General features: G+C 41.2%; 2 protein-coding genes across 2 annotated transcripts; both read right to left on the reverse strand.

Moving 5' to 3' along the window:
* Nucleotides 1-535: 535 nt before the first annotated feature.
* Nucleotides 536-2,969, reverse strand: LOC311508972 (zinc-binding protein A33-like). The gene has a single exon (XM_084573979.1). It carries the CDS (start codon nt 2,744-2,746, stop codon nt 1,364-1,366), a length of 1,383 nt encoding a protein of 460 aa, XP_084430105.1. The 5' UTR covers nt 2,747-2,969; the 3' UTR covers nt 536-1,363.
* Nucleotides 2,970-8,056: 5,087 nt separating this feature from the next.
* On the reverse strand, nt 8,057-10,488 carry LOC311508295 (nuclear factor 7, ovary-like). The gene has a single exon (XM_084573007.1). The coding sequence runs from the start codon at nt 10,265-10,267 to the stop codon at nt 8,876-8,878; it is 1,392 nt and encodes a 463-aa protein (XP_084429133.1). The 5' UTR covers nt 10,268-10,488; the 3' UTR covers nt 8,057-8,875.
* Between the last annotated feature and the right edge of the window lie 9,113 nt (nt 10,489-19,601).

Raw genomic sequence — 19,601 nt, forward strand, 5'->3', positions numbered from 1 at the left:
CTTCGGTCTGAGAGTAAAAACGAGTCCCGGACAGAAGAGTTGTTCTCCTGCTGAGCTGAAATACACCTGGAACACCTCTGCAGAGGAAACTACGAGCCATGTTGTGGTTTGCTTATCCTCAGCGCTTCACCTTTCAACTGTCACTTCCGGGTATGGTGACGTGTACGACACGTGGCGTAACGTAAGGTAAACGTAAGAGACGTAAGAAAAATACAACAAAAAACCTTTAACTTGAAATATGAGAAAAATACGTTGTAGCAAAGGTAATAAAAATAAGTAGAATAAAATTAAATCATTTATAAGGAATAGAAATTATTCTTTTACACTATTATTATTATTATTATTATATTTCAAACAAGGAGTGGAGGTTAAAAATGATCTTATTGAGAAATATGTGCAAAATACTTTATACTAATAAAATTAAGTTTAATAAAAAGTTTAATTAATAATATTTTGGGGATTGAGTACCGACCATATAAAGTGGTTTAATTCAAATATGTTTTCTGTGGAAAAATTTGTGAAATTACTGAGAAACTTTCAAACACAAGAAATAAGATTTTTATTTTTCACCTGCTGCAAGAAAATATTTTTACACAAACCCAACTCTACTGTTTCCACTGTTACACGTAAAGCACATTACATTAGATAATTACATAAATCATGAAAAAACATTAATAATGAACAAATAACTGTTAATTAATTAATTACACTCACAGAATACTACTACAACTTACTTCCATTTCTAATTTTATAATCAATTTTATTTCCCTCACCATGATTTCGTTCAAATTATTTAATCTCTATAAAATAAGTAAATAAATTCATCTTAATTCACACCGTAATAACAACAGGGAGAAGAATTATATGAGTCTTAAAAATACTCTGACAATCAAAGCTGTTAATGTTGATAAATGACCTGATAAAAACCCTACATAGAGTCTTAATCCATAAAAAGCGAAACTCATAAAAACATGTATGACGTTAATATACAGTTATTACACATTTTAAAAAAGTGAAACACCAGAATTTTTGAAGTGACAAAAAGATTTTAAAGTTAAAGTAACATGAAAAAAAGAAAAGTTATCACTTTATTCAACTAAAGTCCCATATGATGTTTTACATTGTATGACAGCTAAAACATAACTTTAATGTTATCACAGATTAGAAAGATGTCTTTCATCTTATTTTAGTTTTACAGGCCACAACTTTCCTGTTTTATCGCAGTAACTTTATCATTTTACAGCAGAACATTTAGCAGTTAACTCACATTCAACAGTAACAGTACAAGCTAAAGCCTTTCACCTTAAAACATTAAAGTGTCCAGAGTCTCCACTGAGCATCTCTTGATACATCAGCTCATCATCTAATGTGGCTCTACTGTTACAGAGACCTTCAGAGGTACAATCTTTATCGGGACGTCACCCCAGGTGCTGATGTATGGAAACAGTCTGTCGGTGAAGGTGTGTGTGAAGGTGTGTATGTGTTCGTCTGTGTCAGAATCAGAGAACGTCAGTCGTCCTCTGTCCTGGTCCAGCTTCACCCTGATCTTCTTCGGGTTCTTCATCACCGTCACGTCAGATCCTTTGTCTGATGGTGAAAGGGTTTTGTATTCACCTTTATCGAACCTCAACCTCCACAGATTGTCCGATATGACTCCTTTCCTTGAGTCTGACTCTGTTGCCACGCCCAGGCAGAAGGCCTTGTTGTCTCCAACCTCCACCTCCCAGCTGTGACAGCCTGAGTCAAAACCCTCAGAGCCCACGACTGAGAAGAAGCGGTCCATCCTCTCTGGGTTGTCAGGAAGCTGCTGCTTCATCTCTACCTTCCTCAGACTGGTCAGATCATCAGACAGGACGACTTGTGGATTAGCAGTGTTTGGATCCAGAATGACAGGACTGTAAGACACCATCTCCTTCATCTTGGTCCAGATGTTGAAGCTCAGGTTGCCCAGATGTTTGGCCACGTCTATCAGAGCTCCTGAGGGCCGCTCTGGATCTACAGGCAGAGGTTGCTGCTGGACTCTTTCCTCTGCAGCCTTGTAGTTCTGCAGGAACCAGACGTCTCCAGCTCTCAGCTCCTTCTCTGTGGCTTTGATTGTGCTGGAAAGAGCAGTAATCTCTCTGCTCAGAGCCTCAATCTTCTCCTTCATCATCTGACTCTTCTGCTCCTCCTCCTCCTTCAGTGCAGCCATCCTGGCCTCCTCTTCCTCGTCTAGAAACTGACGAAGCTTCCTGAACTCCTCCTTGATCTTTGACATGGTGCTTTCTGCCTGATCTTTAATGTGCTCTGCTGATTGATCACAGTCTCCCTTCACTTGATGAATGAGCCTCAGTTTAGTTTTTAAAGGTTTTAAGGAATCCTTAAGTTCTTTCTTACGTTCCTCAGCTGCTTCTTCAGTAGCTTTGACTCTGTGGTTGCTGTGGGTTTCTGAATCTCTGCAGACGCTGCACACCAGCTGCTGGTCGTCCAGACAGAAGAAACTGAGTTTCTCAGAGTGCACACTGCAGACTGGAACAGAGGCTTCCTCCTTTAAAAAGACTTTGTGTGGGCTTTTAACTGCAAAGTCAAAAGGTTCTTCCTTTGAGGATCTTCTCTTACAGAGTGGACACTCGTGCGTTTCTCTTTCTGTCCAGTGTTTCTTCAGACATTCTTTACAGAAGCTGTGGTTGCACGACAGAATGACTGGATCTTTAAAAATGTTTTCACAGAGAGTACAGCAGAGATCTTTATCTGGTACGGTAGCCATGTTTACTTCCTCTCTAAACTCAGATACTTTCACTTCAGTTCTTTCTTTTTAATCTCTTATTTCTACCATCAACAGCAGCTACAGTACTTTACCACCAGCAGCATTCCCACCAGTATTCCCTGCGGTAACGTTTGAGTCCTTCTTCAAAGGAAAGTCCGAGAATTTGGTCTAAAAGTTGAGACTGTCGTCTCCCTCTTGCAGAGTGTTTGCTTTCACTGCAACACGCTTGCTTCCTGATTCATTACAGGGGTGGAGCTTAGGTCCAGTGCTGTTATTGCGCACTTCATAAAAGGCTTCCTGTCACCAGGCAGCTGTGTCTGACTCAGAGATTTCATCCACTATTCAAAGTAGAAGCGACACACATCTTTTGTAAATTAAGATTAAAATAATTCAGATTTGTCTGCAGCTTTTTGTCTCAGGAGCAACGTGCCGTTTGCAGATATTAACTGAACCGTCTGCTGCAGAGACTTTGCAGAATAATAATGTTTTCCTCTGAGTTTTTGCTCCATTTCTAATCTGTTAATTCCTCTTCATATCATGCACCATAGAGAAATGCAGGCAACCTTTGTGAAATTACTGGGAAACTTTCAAACATCAGAAATATGATTTTTATTTTTCCACCTGCAGAAACAAAATAATTTTACACCAATCCAACTCTACCTTTTCCACTGTTACACATACAGCACATGATGACAGAGTTTAATCAGAACAACATTATCAATAAAATCTCAGTGAGTATCTCTGGCCTGGAGTGGTGTGTTTCCTGTGGAGCTCTATACTACATCTGTTGTCGTGGTCTCATCAGCCTGCCCAGTCTTCATGGAATCCTGCAGTTATCCACTCCTACCTGAATGAACAATTCTCCAACCTGCCTATGATTCCTCTTACATTTTCAAACTGTCATGTAACATCATCAGTTTGTATCATAAGATTCCACATGTACACTTTAGTCAGATATGTGTATCTATGACAGATGTATGTTTATCTTGCTGTTCTCTTCTCTTCTCTCTTTCTTCTGTCTGTACCCGGCTGGCCTTAGGTCCCTCCATATGAGCTGGGTTCTGCTCAAGGTTTCTTCCTGTTAAAAGGGAGTTTTTCCTGCCACCGTTGCCTTCAGGCTGCTCTGGGGGTTTCAGGCCGGGTTTTTGTAAAGCGTCTTGAGACGATTTGTATTGTTATTGACGCTATATAAATAAAATTGAATTGAATTGAATTGAATCAAAGATTTTAGAGTTGGCCACAACAGGTGTTCATTCCTTTAAATTACATCATTACACACGATGGAGGATGAGCAGCAGCTGTATTTATGATCTCAGATATTCAACAGAACATGAATCATGAAAAAAATATAATAATCCTTGATTCTTAAATTACAATATTTCACATATGTTTAAATGCGTGGATTAATAACTATTTTAGTTCCTTCACTATTATTTTGTTCATATTATTTGATCCCCGTAAAAAGTTAAGTTAAACACAATATAAGAAGTCTTAATACTTAAAGTGCTAAACATATAAATACATGAATACTTGCATAAAGTGAATGTGCAGTTATTACATTTTTAAAAGTGTACAGTATTTAAACTGTAGAACTTGTCGCCAAATACATGTTCAATAGTGCAGCTTTAAGGTGGTCCAGTTTAAACATATATTGCATTAAAACGTTCACTTATGTTACGTAAAACATTCAAAGTTAGTTTTTGAATAGTTTTCATTATTAAAAACAATCCACCAGGACTTCATATGTGTTAAAGTGTTAATGCTCAAACAATACATCATTAATTCAGCTCATTATTAAAGTAATAATAATAAAAAAAATAGAGATTTTAAAGTTAAAGTAACATGAAAAAAAGAAAAGTTATCACTTGATTCAACTAAACTCCCATATGTTTTACAGTGTACGACAGCTAAAACATAACTTTAATGTTATCACAGATATAAAGATATCTCTCATCTTAGAACATTTAGCAGCTAACTCACACTCAACAGTAACAGTACAAGCTAAAGCCTTTCAAGGTTCAAGGTTCTTTATTAGGCCATTTGTGCATAAACCAGTCCAGGCACATTGGAATTCTTGTGCAGGGCTCTCACAGAGTCAACAGTTTAGTCAAAAAGAGAAGTATAAATATAGAAATCACTATACGACAAAAAATATAAATACAAAATGTAGAAGCACTATGCAACTGTAATGGTGAGAGGGCAATGTTGGTGACAGAGTAATAAATAATAGTAAATAGATAAACTGGTTAGACTGGTTCTAGGAATGTGAGGTGTGGGGGTGAGGGGGAGAGAGAGGGAGAGAGAAAGCATTGGGAATATTGCACTGATGGACTATTGCACATTTATCAGGGAACTACAGAACAGATTGCACATTGTACAGAAATAATATCAAGTCAACTATTGCACATGTAATTAAAGTGAGGTAGTGTTTGGTTATTTTTTGCACAAGTTCAGTAGTTATTGTTTTGTTTTGGTTTTCCATCAGTCTGACTGTGGCAGTGATGATACCGTCTGCTCTGCTGTGTCTCAGGTTGTACGTTCAGTGTTTGTGTCTGAGCAGAGAATGAGCTGGGTGGAGTGAGTCTCTGATGATTCCCTCTGCTTGTTTCCTACAGCGCTGCACGTACATACAGTCCATGGAAGGAAGTTTTGTCCCTATAATCCTCTCCGTGGTCTTTATGACTCTTTGCAGAGCCTTCCTCTCTGCCTGTGTGGTGTTGCCGTACCAGACAGTGATGCCTGTGGTGAGGATGCTCTCTATCAGCCCTCTGTAGGCCTGGGTGAGGGGGCGGTGGTTCAGACCAGCTTTCCTGAGCAGCCTGATGAAATAGAGCCTTTGCTGGGCTTTTTTCACTGTGACTGTGGTGTTGAGAGTCCAGCTCAGGTCAGATGTGACCTGCAGTCCCGGGAATCTGTAGCTGTCTGCCCTCTCCACCTCAGTCCCTCTGATGAAAAGAGGCTGTAGAGGGGGAGGATTCTTCCTGAAGTCCAGAATGATTTCCTTGGTCTTGTCTGTGTTGAGGACGAGGTCGTTCTCCTCTCCGTAGACCAGGATGTTGTTGACCAGGGCCCTGTATCCTGACTCGTCTCCCCCCTTGATGAGCCCCAGGATGGTGGTGTCATCAGCATATTTGATGATGATGGTGCCGTCCTGGGTGGAGACGCAGTCGTGTGTGTACAGGGTGAAGAGTTTGGGGCTGAGGCAGCAGCCCTGTGGTGATCCTGTGCTGACCCTGAGCTCAGCAGACACCCGTCCTCCCATCTTCACCACCTGTGGTCTTTCGGTCAGGAAATCCAAGATCCAGTTGCAGGTGGGAGTGAGGACTCCAAGGTCTGTCAGCTTCACGATCAGTCTGCCTGGGCGGATGGTGTTGAATGCAGAACTGTAGTCCAGGAGGAGCATCCTGGACTACGTTCTGCTGCTCTCCAGGTGTTGCAGGGTGTGGTGAAGGGCTATTGCTACCACGTCGTCCACTGATCGATTGGGGCGGTATGCAAACTGGAGGGGGTCGACCGTGTCCGGGACCGTGTTGTTGATGTGGGTGAGGACTATTTTTTCGAGGCACTTCATGGCGACTGGTGTGAGTGCCACTGGCCTGAAGTCGTTTAGGGTGGGTGTGTCTGGTCTTTTGGGGACTGGTATGATGGTGGAGGTTTTGAAGATACGGGGGACTACAGCCTGGGATAATGACATGTTGAAGATGTCAGCATACACACCGGCTAGCTGTTCCCCACAGGCCTTCAGGACTCTGGGCGGCACTCCATCGGGTCCCACCACCTTGTGGGGGTTCACCTTCTTCAGAGCCTTCAGGACCTGTACGTGTGTAACCTGGGAGGCAGTGTCCGTGGGGTCACAGGGGGCTTTTCATAAAAGGCTTCTTGTCACCAGGCAGCTGTGTCTGACTCTGAGATTTCATCCACTATTCAAAGTATAAGCGACACACATGTTGTGTAAATTAAGACTAAAATAATTCAGATTTGTCTTTAGCTTTTTCTCTTGGGAGCAACGTGTAGAACTTTTATACAAGTATTTTATAGTAAACACTTGAGTAGTTTTATTTTGGAACACTGCATTCTTGTCAGTTTTTGTTACAGTACATAACATTTCTCATTTTCAATTAACAAATAAACTCATAAATAATCCAAGAATCTTTAAATAAGTAAAAACTGCAATACCACAATGTAAAGATGCTCCATGGAAGTAAAACCTTAATTCATTATCTTGAATATGAACATGTAAAAGTACTTAATATGCAGGAACAAAAATATTAATTCATATTATTAACTTCCAGAGTAGGGTTTATTTGAAAAACTGCATTTGATAATGTAATTCACTTACTGTAAATGAATCAAACACTCACCGGTGGCATCTGTGACATGTAATTGTTTTTAATAACTTTTTTGATATCATATGAAGCGGAATGAAATGGAAATAATACAGTACTCGAGTAACTTGATCAGTTCATACAGATTAATATGCGACTAGTTTTTCATACTGACCCGAGAAAAGTTCATTTTATTCCAAACACGTGCTTTTCACAGGGTTAATATGTATGCCGAATTAACCATAAGACGCTAGCATATACATTAAATGACTATATTTATCACTGTTACCTGCTCCTGTCGTAAAAGTCTTTATTTTCTCTATAAATGTGTCTTTTCTATACGAGGCTTCGTGCGAATGTCAGTTACTGAGAAGGCGGACGTGTTTGAACTCTGCACCTTATTCCGTTGTTTTGTTGTTTCACTGTCAGCGGCTCCGCTTCGGTCTCAGAGTAAAAACGAGTCCCGGACAGAAGAGTTGTTCTCCTGCTGAGCTGAAATACACCTGTAACACCTCTGCAGAGGAAACGACGAGCCATGTTGTGCTTTGTTTATCCTCAGCTCTTCACCTTTCAACTGTCACTTCCGGGTATGGTGACGTCTACGACACGTGGCGTAACGTAAGGTAAACGTAAGAGACGTAAGAAAAATACAACAAAAAACCTTTAACTTGAAATATGAGAAAAATACGTTGTAGCAAAGGTAATAAAAATAAGTAGAATAAAATTAAATCATTTATAAGGAATAGAAATTATTCTTTTACACTATTATTATTATTATTATTATTATTATTATATTTCAAACAAGGAGTGGAGGTTAAAAATGGTCTTGTGAAATATGTGCAAAATACTTTATACTAATAAAATTAAGTTTAATAAAAAGTTTAATTAATAAAATTTTGGGGATTAAGTACCGACCATAAAAAATGGTTTAATTCAAATATGACTTCTGTGGAAAAATTTGTGAAATTACTGGGAAACTTTCAAACACAAGAAATAAGATTTTTATTTTTCACCTGCAGCAAGAAAATATTTTTACACAAACCCAACTCTACTTTTTCCACTGTTACACGTAAAGCACATTACATTAGATAATTACATAAATCATGAAAAAATATTAATAATGAACAAATAACTGTTAATTAATTAATTACACTCACTGAATACTACTACAACTTACTTCCATTTCTAATTTTATAATCAATTTTATTTCCCTCACCATGATTTGGTTCAAATTATTTAATCTCTATAAAATAAGTAAATAAATTCATCTTAATTCACACCGTAATAACAACAGAAAGAAGAATTATATAAGTCTTAAAAATACTCTGACACTAAAAGCTGTTAATGTTGATAATTGACTTGATAAAAACCAGACTCTTAATCCGTAAAAAGCAAAACACATGAAAACATGTATGACGTTAATATACAGTTATTACACATTTTAAAAAAGTGAAACACCAGAATATCTGAAGTAACAAAAAGACTTTAAAGTTAAAGTAACATGAAAAAAAGAAAAGTTATCACTTTATTCAACTAAAGTCCCATATGATGTTTTACAGTGTATGACAGCTAAAACATAACTTTAATATTATCACAGATTATAAAGATGTCTTTCATCTTATTGTTTTAGTTTTACAGGCCACAACTTTCCTGTTTTATCTCAATAACTTTATCATTTTTACAGCAGAACATTTAGCAGTTAACTCACATTCAACAGTAACAGTACAAGCTAAAGCCTTTCACCTTAAAACATTAAAGTGTCCAGAGTCTCCACTGAGCATCTCTTTCTACATCAGCTCATCATCTAATGTGGCTCTACTGTTACAGAGACCTGCAGAGGTACAATCTTTATCGGGACGTCACCCCAGGTGCTGATGTATGGAAACAGTCTGTCAGTGAAGGTGTGTGTGAAGGTGTGTATGTGTTCGTCTGTGTCAGAATCAGAGAACATCAGTCGTCCTCCGTCCTGGTCCAGCTTCACCCTGATCTTCTTTGGGTTCTTCGCCACCGTCACGTCAGATCCTGTGTCAGACGGTGAAAGGGTTTTGTATTCACCTTTATCGAACCTCAACCTCCACAGATTGTCCGATATGACTCCTTTCCTTGAGTCTGACTCTGTTGCCACGCCCAGGACGAAGGCCTTGTTGTCTCCAACCTCCACCTCCCAGCTGTGACAGCCTGAGTCAAAACCCTCAGAGCCCACGACTGAGATGAAGGGGTCCACCCTCTCTGGGTTGTCAGGAAGCTGCTGCTTCATCTCTACCTTCCTCAGACTGGTCAGATCGTCAGACAGGACGACTTGAGGATGAGCAGTGTTTGGATCCAGAATCACAGGACTGTAAGACACCATCTCCTTCATCTTGGTCCAGATGTTGAAGCTCAGGTTGCCCAGATGTTTGGCCACGTCTATCAGCGCTCCTGAGGGCCACTCTGGATCTTCAAGCAGAGGTTGCTGCTGGACTCTTTCCTCTGCAGCCTTGTAGTTCTGCAGGAACCAGACGTCTCCAGCTCTCAGCTCCTCCTCTGTAGCTTTGATTGTACTGGAAAGAGCAGTAATCTCTCTGCTCAGAGCCTTAATCTTCTCCTTCATCACCTGACTCTTCTGCTCCTCCTCCTCCTTCAGTGCAGCCATCCTGGCCTCCTCTTCCTCATCTAGAAACTGACGAAGCTTCCTGAACTCCTCCCTGATCTTCCACACGGTGCTTTCTGCCTGATCTTTAATGTGCTCTGCTGTTTCATCACAGTCTCCCTTCACTTGATGAATGAGCCTCAGTTTAGTTTTTAAAGGTTTTAAGGAATCCTCAAGTTCTTTCTTACGTTCCTCAGCTGCTTCTTCAGTAGCTTTGACTCTGTGGTTGCTGTGGGTTTCTGAATCTCTGCAGACGCTGCACACCAGCTGCTGGTCGTCCAGACAGAAGAAGCTGAGTTTCTCAGAGTGCACACTGCAGACTGGAACAGACTCTGAGGCTTCCTCCTTTAAAAAGGCCTCGCATCGTCTCTTTAGCTCAAAGTTAGGAGGAGGTAGTTCCATCGAGGATCTTCTCTTACATATTGGACACTCGTGCGTTTCTCTTTCTGTCCAGTGTTTCTTCAGACATTCGCTACAGAAGCTGTGGTTGCACGAGAGAATGACTGGATCTTTAAAAATGTTTTCACAGAGAGTACAGCAGAGATCTTTATCTAATCTGGTCGCCATGTTTACTTCCTCTCTAAACTCAGATACTTTCACTTCAGTTCTTTCTTTTTAATCTCTTATTTCTACCATCAACAGCAGCTACAGTACTTTACCACCAGCAGCATTCCCACCAGTATTCCCTGCGGTAACGTTTGAGTCCTTCTTCAAAGGAAAGTCCGAGAATTTGGTTTAAAAGTTGAGACTGTCGTCTCCCTCTTGCAGAGTGTTTGCTTTCACTGCAACACGCTTGCTTCCTGATTCATTACAGGGGTGGAGCTTAGGTCCAGTGCTGTTATTGCGCACTTCATAAAGACTTCCTGTCACCAGGCAGCTGTGTCTGACTCAGAGATTTCATCCACTATTCAAAGTATAAGCGACACACATCTTTTGTAAATTAAGATTAAAATAATTCAGATTTGTCTGCAGCTTTTTGTCTCAGGAGCAACGTGCCGTTTGCAGATATGAACTGAACCGTCTGCTGCAGAGAATTTGCAGAATAATAATGTTTTCCTCTGAGTTTTTGCTTCATTTCTAATCTGTTAATTCCTCTTCATATCATGCACCATGGAGAAATGCAGGCAACCTTTGTGAAATTACTGGGAAACTTTCAAACATCAGAAATATGATTTTTTATTTTTTACCTGCAGAAACAAAATAGTTTTACACCAACCCAACTCTACCTTTTCCACTGTTACACATACAGCACATGATGACAGAGTTTAATCAGAACAACATTATCAATAAAATATCAGTGAATCAAAGATTTTAGAGTTGGCGACAACAGGTTTTCATTCCTTTAAATTACATCATTAGACACAATGGAGGATGAGCAGCAGCTGTATTTATGATCCCAGAAATTCAACAGAACATGAGTCTTACAAAAAATATAATAATCCTTGATTCTTAAATTACAATATTTCACATATGTTTAAATGCGTGGATTAATAACTATTGTAAAGGCAATCGAACCTCCAAAAAACTTGCCTGTGAAGGATGTGGCAGTGAAGCTCTTTCCATACGCGTGGTGTAGTAGAGTTGAAAGCAAACAGGTCCTTGAGTACGTTTTAAAATGTTTATTTTACTTTGCAGGGTGCCTAACAAAGGCCAGGTAATTAGCTGTTACTCAAAATACTAAAGTGGCTGAAAATAAACAATAAATAACGCAAATGACTGTGCTCAAACAAAAACCACCTCACGGTTGAAAAACTGTGTGGCTTCCCTGGTGATTGCCAACCCTGCACACCTGTGCCCCCAGTCACCCTGAAGTAACCTGTGATTTCCTGACTGAACCCCGCCTACACCTTGGTAGTCATAGCAACCTCACAAATTACAGTACTTAATACATTTCAATAAAAAAAAAAAAAAAAAAAAACATTCAAATTGGCTACAACACTCCGGCCCCTAATTGTTACTGTATAAAAACATAACAATTCAAACAACATTCAATACTGTAGCCAAATAAGTGCATTGTCCATAGCAGTTTCTCATACCGCAATGTTCATAGGTCATGTAGGTATCCAATAGGGTTAGGTAACCCCAATAATAGAAGTTGGGTTCAGTCTTTAGTCAGCTTCCAATAGAAGACAAATCTTGGTGATCGGTCGCTCCAGGACGTTGTACTTGGTCCGGACTTTAACAGAGCGCACAAGGCCCTGCCTGTCAGGAAAGGTCTGCAGTACCCTGCCCAACAGCCACGATCCTCGAGGGGCATTAAAGTCCGCTACAATGACGACGTCTCCTGCGACAAAGTTCCTCTTGTCCTGTGGCCACCGCTGTCTTTCCTGCAGCAGTGGACGTACTCCCTCAGCCATCTATGCCAGAAGAGATTGGCGAGGAATTGAACTTGTTTCCATCGTCGTTTGGAATAAGAGTCAGTTTTGTTGAAAAGGCCAGGTGGTAGTGAAGGTTTGCTTTTCAACAGGAGAATGTGATTTGGAGTCAGTGGTTCGAGATCATTTGGATCCTCTGAAGCTTTTGTAATGGGTCGGTCATTCAATATGGCCTCCACTTCGCACAGGAGTGTTTGTAACCCTTCATCATCCAGATGTTGCTGATGAAGAACAGAAGTCAATACTTTCCTGATCATGCGAATGACTCTCTCCCATACTCCTCCGTGATGTGATGCGGCTGGAGTGTTAAAGGTCCATGTCACTCCAGAATGAAGTAGAGCATTTTGGATTTTCTCATGGTTCAGTTCAGAGAGAGCTTCTCTTAGCTCACGTTCTGCTCCAATAAAGTTCGTTCCATTGTCAGATTTGATGTGGGATACTTGGCCTCGTCTTGAAATAAACCTCCGTATTGCATTTATGCATGAACTGGTGTCCAATGAATAGGCCATTTCCAGGTGAACTGCTCGACTGGCCATGCAGGTGAAAATAACTCCATAGCGTTTAATGAGGCTGCGGCCTCTTTTCACCTCGAATGGTCCAAAATAGTCAATGCCCACATTTGTGAATGGTGGGAGATCTGCTTGCAGTCTTTCTTTAGGCAAATCTGCCATTTTTTGTTCACCCAGCTTTCCTCTGTATCGTCGGCAGGCAACACAGGATGACAGGATGTTTCTGGCAGCAGCATTTGCTTTGGTGATCCAATATTGTCGACGAAGTATGGAAAGTAGGTGATTTCTTCCACAGTGTCCGTTCTGTTCGTGTATGTGGCGTAAGATGAGAGTGGAGATATGTTGGTCCTTTGCAAGAATGACAGGTGGTTTTGTGTCATCAGGCATCGCTCGTTTGCTGAGCCTACCACCGACTCTCAAGAGTCCTTCCTTCAGCACTGGATCAAGCTTGTAAATGTGACTGCTTTTCGTCACTCCAGCTGTTCCTTTTTTCAAAGCAGCAATTTCATCACTGAACTTGTCCATTTGACTGTACTGAATGATGACTCTTTCAGCCATGTTGAGATCTTCAGGACATAGTATGTGACCACTCAACGTGGCTCTGAATCTATTCATGTCCTCTTCCACCTTTTTCTTTTGTTGAGTTGGGTCTAGGCCGCTGCTGGGCAGAGAAGCTTGAATTTCTTTTCTCTTTAGACTCAGCAACTTCAACATCTTTCTTAGCTGAAGAAACCATGCCACAGAGGTCTTCAGCCTTTTCCAGGAGGAGAAGTAGGTTATCAGTTTGTTTACTGCATTTGGTTGGTCTGTGATGATGACAGCATTCACTGACACCTCTCCTTTGACCTCTGGGTCATCACTGCTGATGGAGGTTGAATCCAGCATATTAGGAGGCCACTCCTCTTCACTCTTGGACAGAAAGTCTGGGCCATGGATCCATCTGCTGCTAGTGAGAAGGTAGTCAACTTTCACCCCACGAGAGGCCTCGTCAGCTGGGTTCCGTTTTGTGTCAACATACCTCCACTGTGAGACACTTGTGGCTTCTCTTATAGCAGAGACCCTGTTGGCAACAAAGGTGTGGAAACGCTTTGTTTCGTTCTTGATGTACCTTAACACTGTTGTGCTGTCTGTCCAGAAGAGTGAGTTTTCCAGCTCTAGTTTTAACTCTGCTTTCAGGAGTCTGTCAACTCTCACCGCCAGCACAGCAGCTGTTAGTTCCATTCTTGGGATTGTGACATTCTTTAAAGGAGCAACTCGTGCTTTTCCTAGCACAAAAGCTAGATGGATTTTCTCATCCTCACTCTGCAGCCTCAAATAAGAAACTGTGCCATAGCCGTTCTCGCTGGCATCAGAGAAGTGGTGGAGTTGTGCACTTACGAGCTGTCCAAAGCCTTTGGGTTTAAAGCATCTTGGCACACTGAAAGTGCAGAGTCTTTTTAAGTCTTCTAGCCACCCCACCCACTGCAGCTGGTAGTTTGGGGGAATGTCCTCATCCCAACTGTAGCTCATCTTGCAAAGGTTTTGCAGCAGTGTTTTAACAGGTAAGGTAAAGGGTGCTAAAAATCCAATCGGGTCATAGACCGAGCTCACTACAGACAAAATGCCTCGTCTTGTGAATGGTCTTTCTTGGACTGACATCCTGAACCTGAAAGTGTCAGTTTCTACACACCACTGCAGGCCCAGGGTTCTTTCGACAGAAAGGCTGTCTCTTTCGAAGTCCAGCTCTTTCACTTCTTTGGCTCTTTTCTCCACATCAATGGCTTCCAACACCGACCTGCTGTTGCTCATCCATTTAAGCAACTGGAATCCTCCTAATTGACACAGAGCAGTCAGGTCTGTTACCAAAGACATGGCTTCCTCCTCTGAAGACACAGACTTCAAGCAGTCATCCACATAAAAGTTGTGCATGATGGTATCAGTGACATGGACTGGGAAGTCTGCTCTGTGGTCTTCAGCTGTCTTCCTAAGGGCAAAACTGGCACAGCTGGGCGATGATATTGCACCAAACAGATGAACAGTCATCCTGTACTCAGTGAGTGGCTGTGTCAGGTCTCCTCCTGGCCACCATAAGAAGCGCAGAAAGTCCACATCCTGCTTTGCCACTCTGACCTGATGGTACATAGCTTTTATGTCAGCCATAACTGCAACAGAATTCATACGAAACCTTATGAGAACTCCGAGCAAGGAATTTGTCAAGTCAGGTCCCTGGAGTAACTTGGTGTTGAGTGACACGCCTTTGTAGCTTGCTGCACAGTCAAAAACGACTCTCAGGGTTCTCTTTTTAGGATGGTGCACCCCATGATGTGGGATGTACCACTTTTTTCCTTCTTTTCCTTCCAATTGATGCTTTGGCACACACTCTGCATAGCCATTGTTTATGACATCACTGAGGAAGTTTGAATATTCCTCCTTGAACGTAGGATTTCTCTCCAATTTCCTTTTCAGGCAGAGGACCCTTTGCTCAGCAAGATGTCGGTTATTGGGCATGACAACATTGTCCTCTCTGAAAGGTAACTTCAAGCAGTAGTGTCCATCTTGTATTTCAGCTGATGTGTTGACAATGTTCATGAATTTCAGATCCTCTATAGACATCTCTGGCTTGTCCTCTGTTGATTTCTCAGTGAAGTCATGGTTGTACTGCTTCACCAGCAGTTCCTCTATGTGAGCAATGGAGATGCGGTTGGCTGTCATTGTGGGGCAGCTGCCCCCACTGTCATTGCCTCCTCTCAATGGTCCATTGACAACCCAGCCCAATAGTGTTTTAACAGCATAAGGTCCTTTTCCTCTGCTGTGTATCACTTCCCATGGCTCCATTACTTCTGGGGCGTTAGTTCCTATTAACAGCTCCACGTCTGCATCAATAACAGGGATTTCAACAGAGTTTAAGTATGGCCAAGCATGCAGGTCTTCCTGTCGTGGGATGTTATCACGTGTCACAGGCATCTTGAATTGGGTGTACACATCAGGCAGCTCAACATAGTTGTTGTCATTGAATGCGGCTACCTCAAGTCCTGAGATGACGTGACTGTTTACAAAGCTTTCTTTATTCATTGTTTTCATTAGGAATTTAGTGTTCCTTCCTGTCACTTTCAGCTTCCTCATTAGTTGCTCAGAGCAGAAAGTGGATGAGCTGCCGGGGTCTAGAAAAGCATAGGTTGTCAGAATAGTGCTGCCTTTCTTTGCTTTGACCTTTACAGGCACAATTGACAAAACGCAGTCCTGCGCTCCGGCCCCTATATGGCCACAAGTCTTGGAAGTGGTGGCTTCACTCACCCCTGTTGTTTCTTGCTGTGAGCCTTTTGATTTAATTTCTTTCCATTCTTTGTCATTAATGTGGAGGATACTAGGATGTTTCAGGTTACACACCTTGCAGGACAGCCGACTGTGACACTCTTTACTCATATGTCCTACAGATAAACATCCAAAACAAGCACCTTTCTTTTTTAGAAAGTCAATTTTGTCTCTGTGGTGCTTCTTCTCCATCTTAGGGCACACTTCCAGTTTGTGGCCCTCTTCACACAGCAGACAAGATGCCCTGGTAAGTTTGCCAGGTGAGTATTTATCTTTTTCATTTTCAGAATTAACAGGTGCAACAGATGTAGCGAAGCTGCTTCCCTTTTCCTTTGTGCGTCCCTGTGACAGTTTATTTTCAACCTTTAACTTGGAAAATGAGACAGCTGTATCTTGAATGTCTCCATACAGTGGATCAGAGGCAATAGACACTTGTCTCTCAATGAAATTGACCACATCACCGAAAACTGGTTGATGATGACGTCTCTCCTGATGCTCAAAAGCAACATTTCTCCATTTCTCCCTCAGTTTGTATGGCAACTTCATGATTATTGCACGGATATTTGAGGGCATATTCATCTCTGACATGTAACTTATATTCTCCATAGCATTACAGCATATGCGCAGGAATAATGAGAATGCTTGTAAAGCTTTAATATCCTCAGATTTCAGTGTTGCCCATCCAAGGGCTTTCTCCATGTACGCAGTGGCCATTTTTTGCTCATTGCCAAAGCGTTCCTGCAAAAGCATCCTTGCTCTTTGGTACCCCCTGTCAGGTGGCATGTGTTGACAGCTCTTGACCAGTTCTTGAGGTTGCCCTTTGGTGTACTGCTCCAGGTAGTATAAGCAATCAACAGCACTGTCAGCCTTAGCTTCAACTCCGTGTTCAAAAGCTCTGATAAAGGTGACATATTCGAGAGGGTTTCCATCAAAAGTTGGTATGTTTCTTGGGGGTAGTGAAAGTGACGACTGCTGTTGCACCAATAATGCTGTGATGTCGTTTTGCTTTTGCATGATGGTGAAAATATTACCTGGGCCATATTGATTGGATTGTTGTGCTGGTTGTGCAGTGGGGTATGAGTGATGAGACTGTTGTGACATGCTGCCTTGGCCCTCCTCATTCACTTGCTGCCATTGCTGTGGCCTATATGCAATGGGATATGACTGCACAGTTCTTTGGGGCATGCTTGGGTTAGGATTTGAAGCACAAAGTTTTGGTCTGGTTCCTTGTGAATTGATTTCCTTAGCCTTTGTTCCTGTTCTGTCCGACATAGTTGCTGTAGGTCTGAATTGGTTGTCTTGTTCCTTTAACTGCTGAGGCTGTGATGGCATTGCAAATCTGACAGGTCCTGTTGGTGGGTTGATGCCTCCTGCTGGTGGATGAGTGACATGACAACTTGATGTTTGTGGAACAAATGGCACAGCAGAGGGTTTGAGAGCAGACCTTTGTCTTGACACATATGATTTCATTGCATTTGAGACTGTGCTTCCTATGTCAGACCCTCTGTTTCTGAGCACTGAAACCTTAGCTGTCTGAGCAGCAATCCGACTCTGTAGTTCAAGCAGTTCCTTTCTTTTCCTTATTCGTTCTTGTTGAGCCTTTGCTTGTTCCTCTTCAGCCTCTAGCTCATGTTTTTCCTTGAGAGCAGCCTCCATGGCTAGAAGTGCAGCTCTTTCGGCCTCAGCCTGAATCCGGGCAGAAGCTGTAGTGGACCTTGAAGCCCTTGAGCTCCCACGTGACACATTTGTTCTGCCACCAGTATTAGAAACACTGTCATTTGGGCCAATGTTATCCACATCCTCATTTCCATTTGTCATGTCATTTGAACCATTATTTTTCAGAACCTCATTTGCATCATTTGAAACATCAACACCGGTTTCATCATCATGCTCCTTTGTTTTGTCTTGCTCCTTGCTTGCAAGCATCCATTTTTCCATTTTGCTTATCACTCCATTCACTTTGTACATTTGATTTGTAAACCATTCATTTTGATTTAACATTTCATCCTCAGGCACCAATAATTTTATTGACTCTTGCAACTTTACAGTTTCCCCATACATTTTCCACATCACTTCATGTTTGATTTGCACATCAGAAACACTTTCATTTGAAATCATCATTTGTTCAATTTCCTTTGCCATTTTCAGTAGTTGCCTTACTCCAGAATTCCTCTCCTTTTGCATTAACAGTATTTTGGCTTCCATTGCTTTAAACGTGAGTTTAGACGGCCGTTTACCAGGCTCATTGTCCATTTCATTGTCCGTGACAGCATCATTCATTTTTTCATCCATTTCCTAATTTTCCTCTTCACTCATGTCCATTCATTTAGCGTTTCAAGGAGGCTATATTGATGTGTGGGATTTCCCTGTATCCCGTTGCGTGAAGGCTACTCTCTTCTGCAACTTTCATTCGTTCACAATATAGTCCTACCGTGACCGTGACTTTGATGTTGCTTGGTCTGCGTCCCACTGCGGACTGGGCCATGACGTGACGAGGCAGTCAGGAGTCCAGGACCAGGTCTTGAACGATGCGTTGTCCTGTGTCCACATCGATGCTTGGAAGCGTAGTTTTTCAACTTGATGTAAAGGCAATCGAACCTCCGAAAAACTTGCCTGTGAAGGATGTGGCAGTGAAGCTCTTTCCATACGCGTGGTGTAGTAGAGTTGAAAGCAAACAGGTCCTTGAGTACGTTTTAAAATGTTTATTTTACTTTGCAGGGTGCCTAACAAAGGCCAGGTAATTAGCTGTTACTCAAAATACTAAAGTGGCTGAAAATAAACAATAAATAACGCAAATGACTGTGCTCAAACAAAAACCACCTCACGGTTGAAAAACTGTGTGGCTTCCCTGGTGATTGCCAACCCTGCACACCTGTGCCCCCAGTCACCCTGAAGTAACCTGTGATTTCCTGACTGAACCCCGCCTACACCTTGGTAGTCATAGCAACCTCACAAATTACAGTACTTAATACATTTCAATAAAAAAAAAAAAAAAAAAAAACATTCAAATTGGCTACAACTATTTTAGTTCCTTCACTGTTATTTTGTTCATATTATTTGATCCCCGTAAAAAGGTAAGTTAAACACAATATAAGAAGTCTTAATACTTAAAGTGCTAAACTTATAAATACATGAAAACATGCATAAAGTGAATGTGCAGTTATTACATTTTTAAAAGTGTACAGTATTTACATTGTAGAACTTGTCGCCAAATACATGTTCAATAGTGTAGCTTTAAAGTGGTCCAGTTTAAACATATATTGCATTAAAACGTTCGCTTATGTTACGTAAAACATTCAAAGTTAGTTTTTGAATAGTTTTCATTATTAAAAACAATCCACCAGGACTTCATATGTGTTAAAGTGTTAATGCTCAAACAATACATCATTAATTCAGCTCATTATTAAAGTAATAATAATAAAAAAAAAATAGAGATTTTAAAGTTAAAGTAACATGAAAAAAAGAAAAGTTATCACTTGATTCAACTAAACTCCCATATGTTTTACAGTGTACGACAGCTAAAACATAACTTTAATGTAATCACAGCTATAAAGATGTCTTTCATCTTAGAACATTTAGCAGCTAACTCACATTCAACAGTAACAGTACAAGCTAAAGCCTTTCAAGGTTCAAGGTTCTTTATTAGGCCATTTGTGCATAAACCAGTCCAGGCACATTGGAATTCTTGTGCAGGGCTCTCACAGAGTCAACAGTTTAGTTAAAAAG

Source organism: Chelon labrosus (genome assembly GCF_963514085.1).
Source record: "Chelon labrosus genome assembly, chromosome: 23".
Lineage (NCBI taxonomy): Eukaryota > Metazoa > Chordata > Actinopteri > Mugiliformes > Mugilidae > Chelon > Chelon labrosus.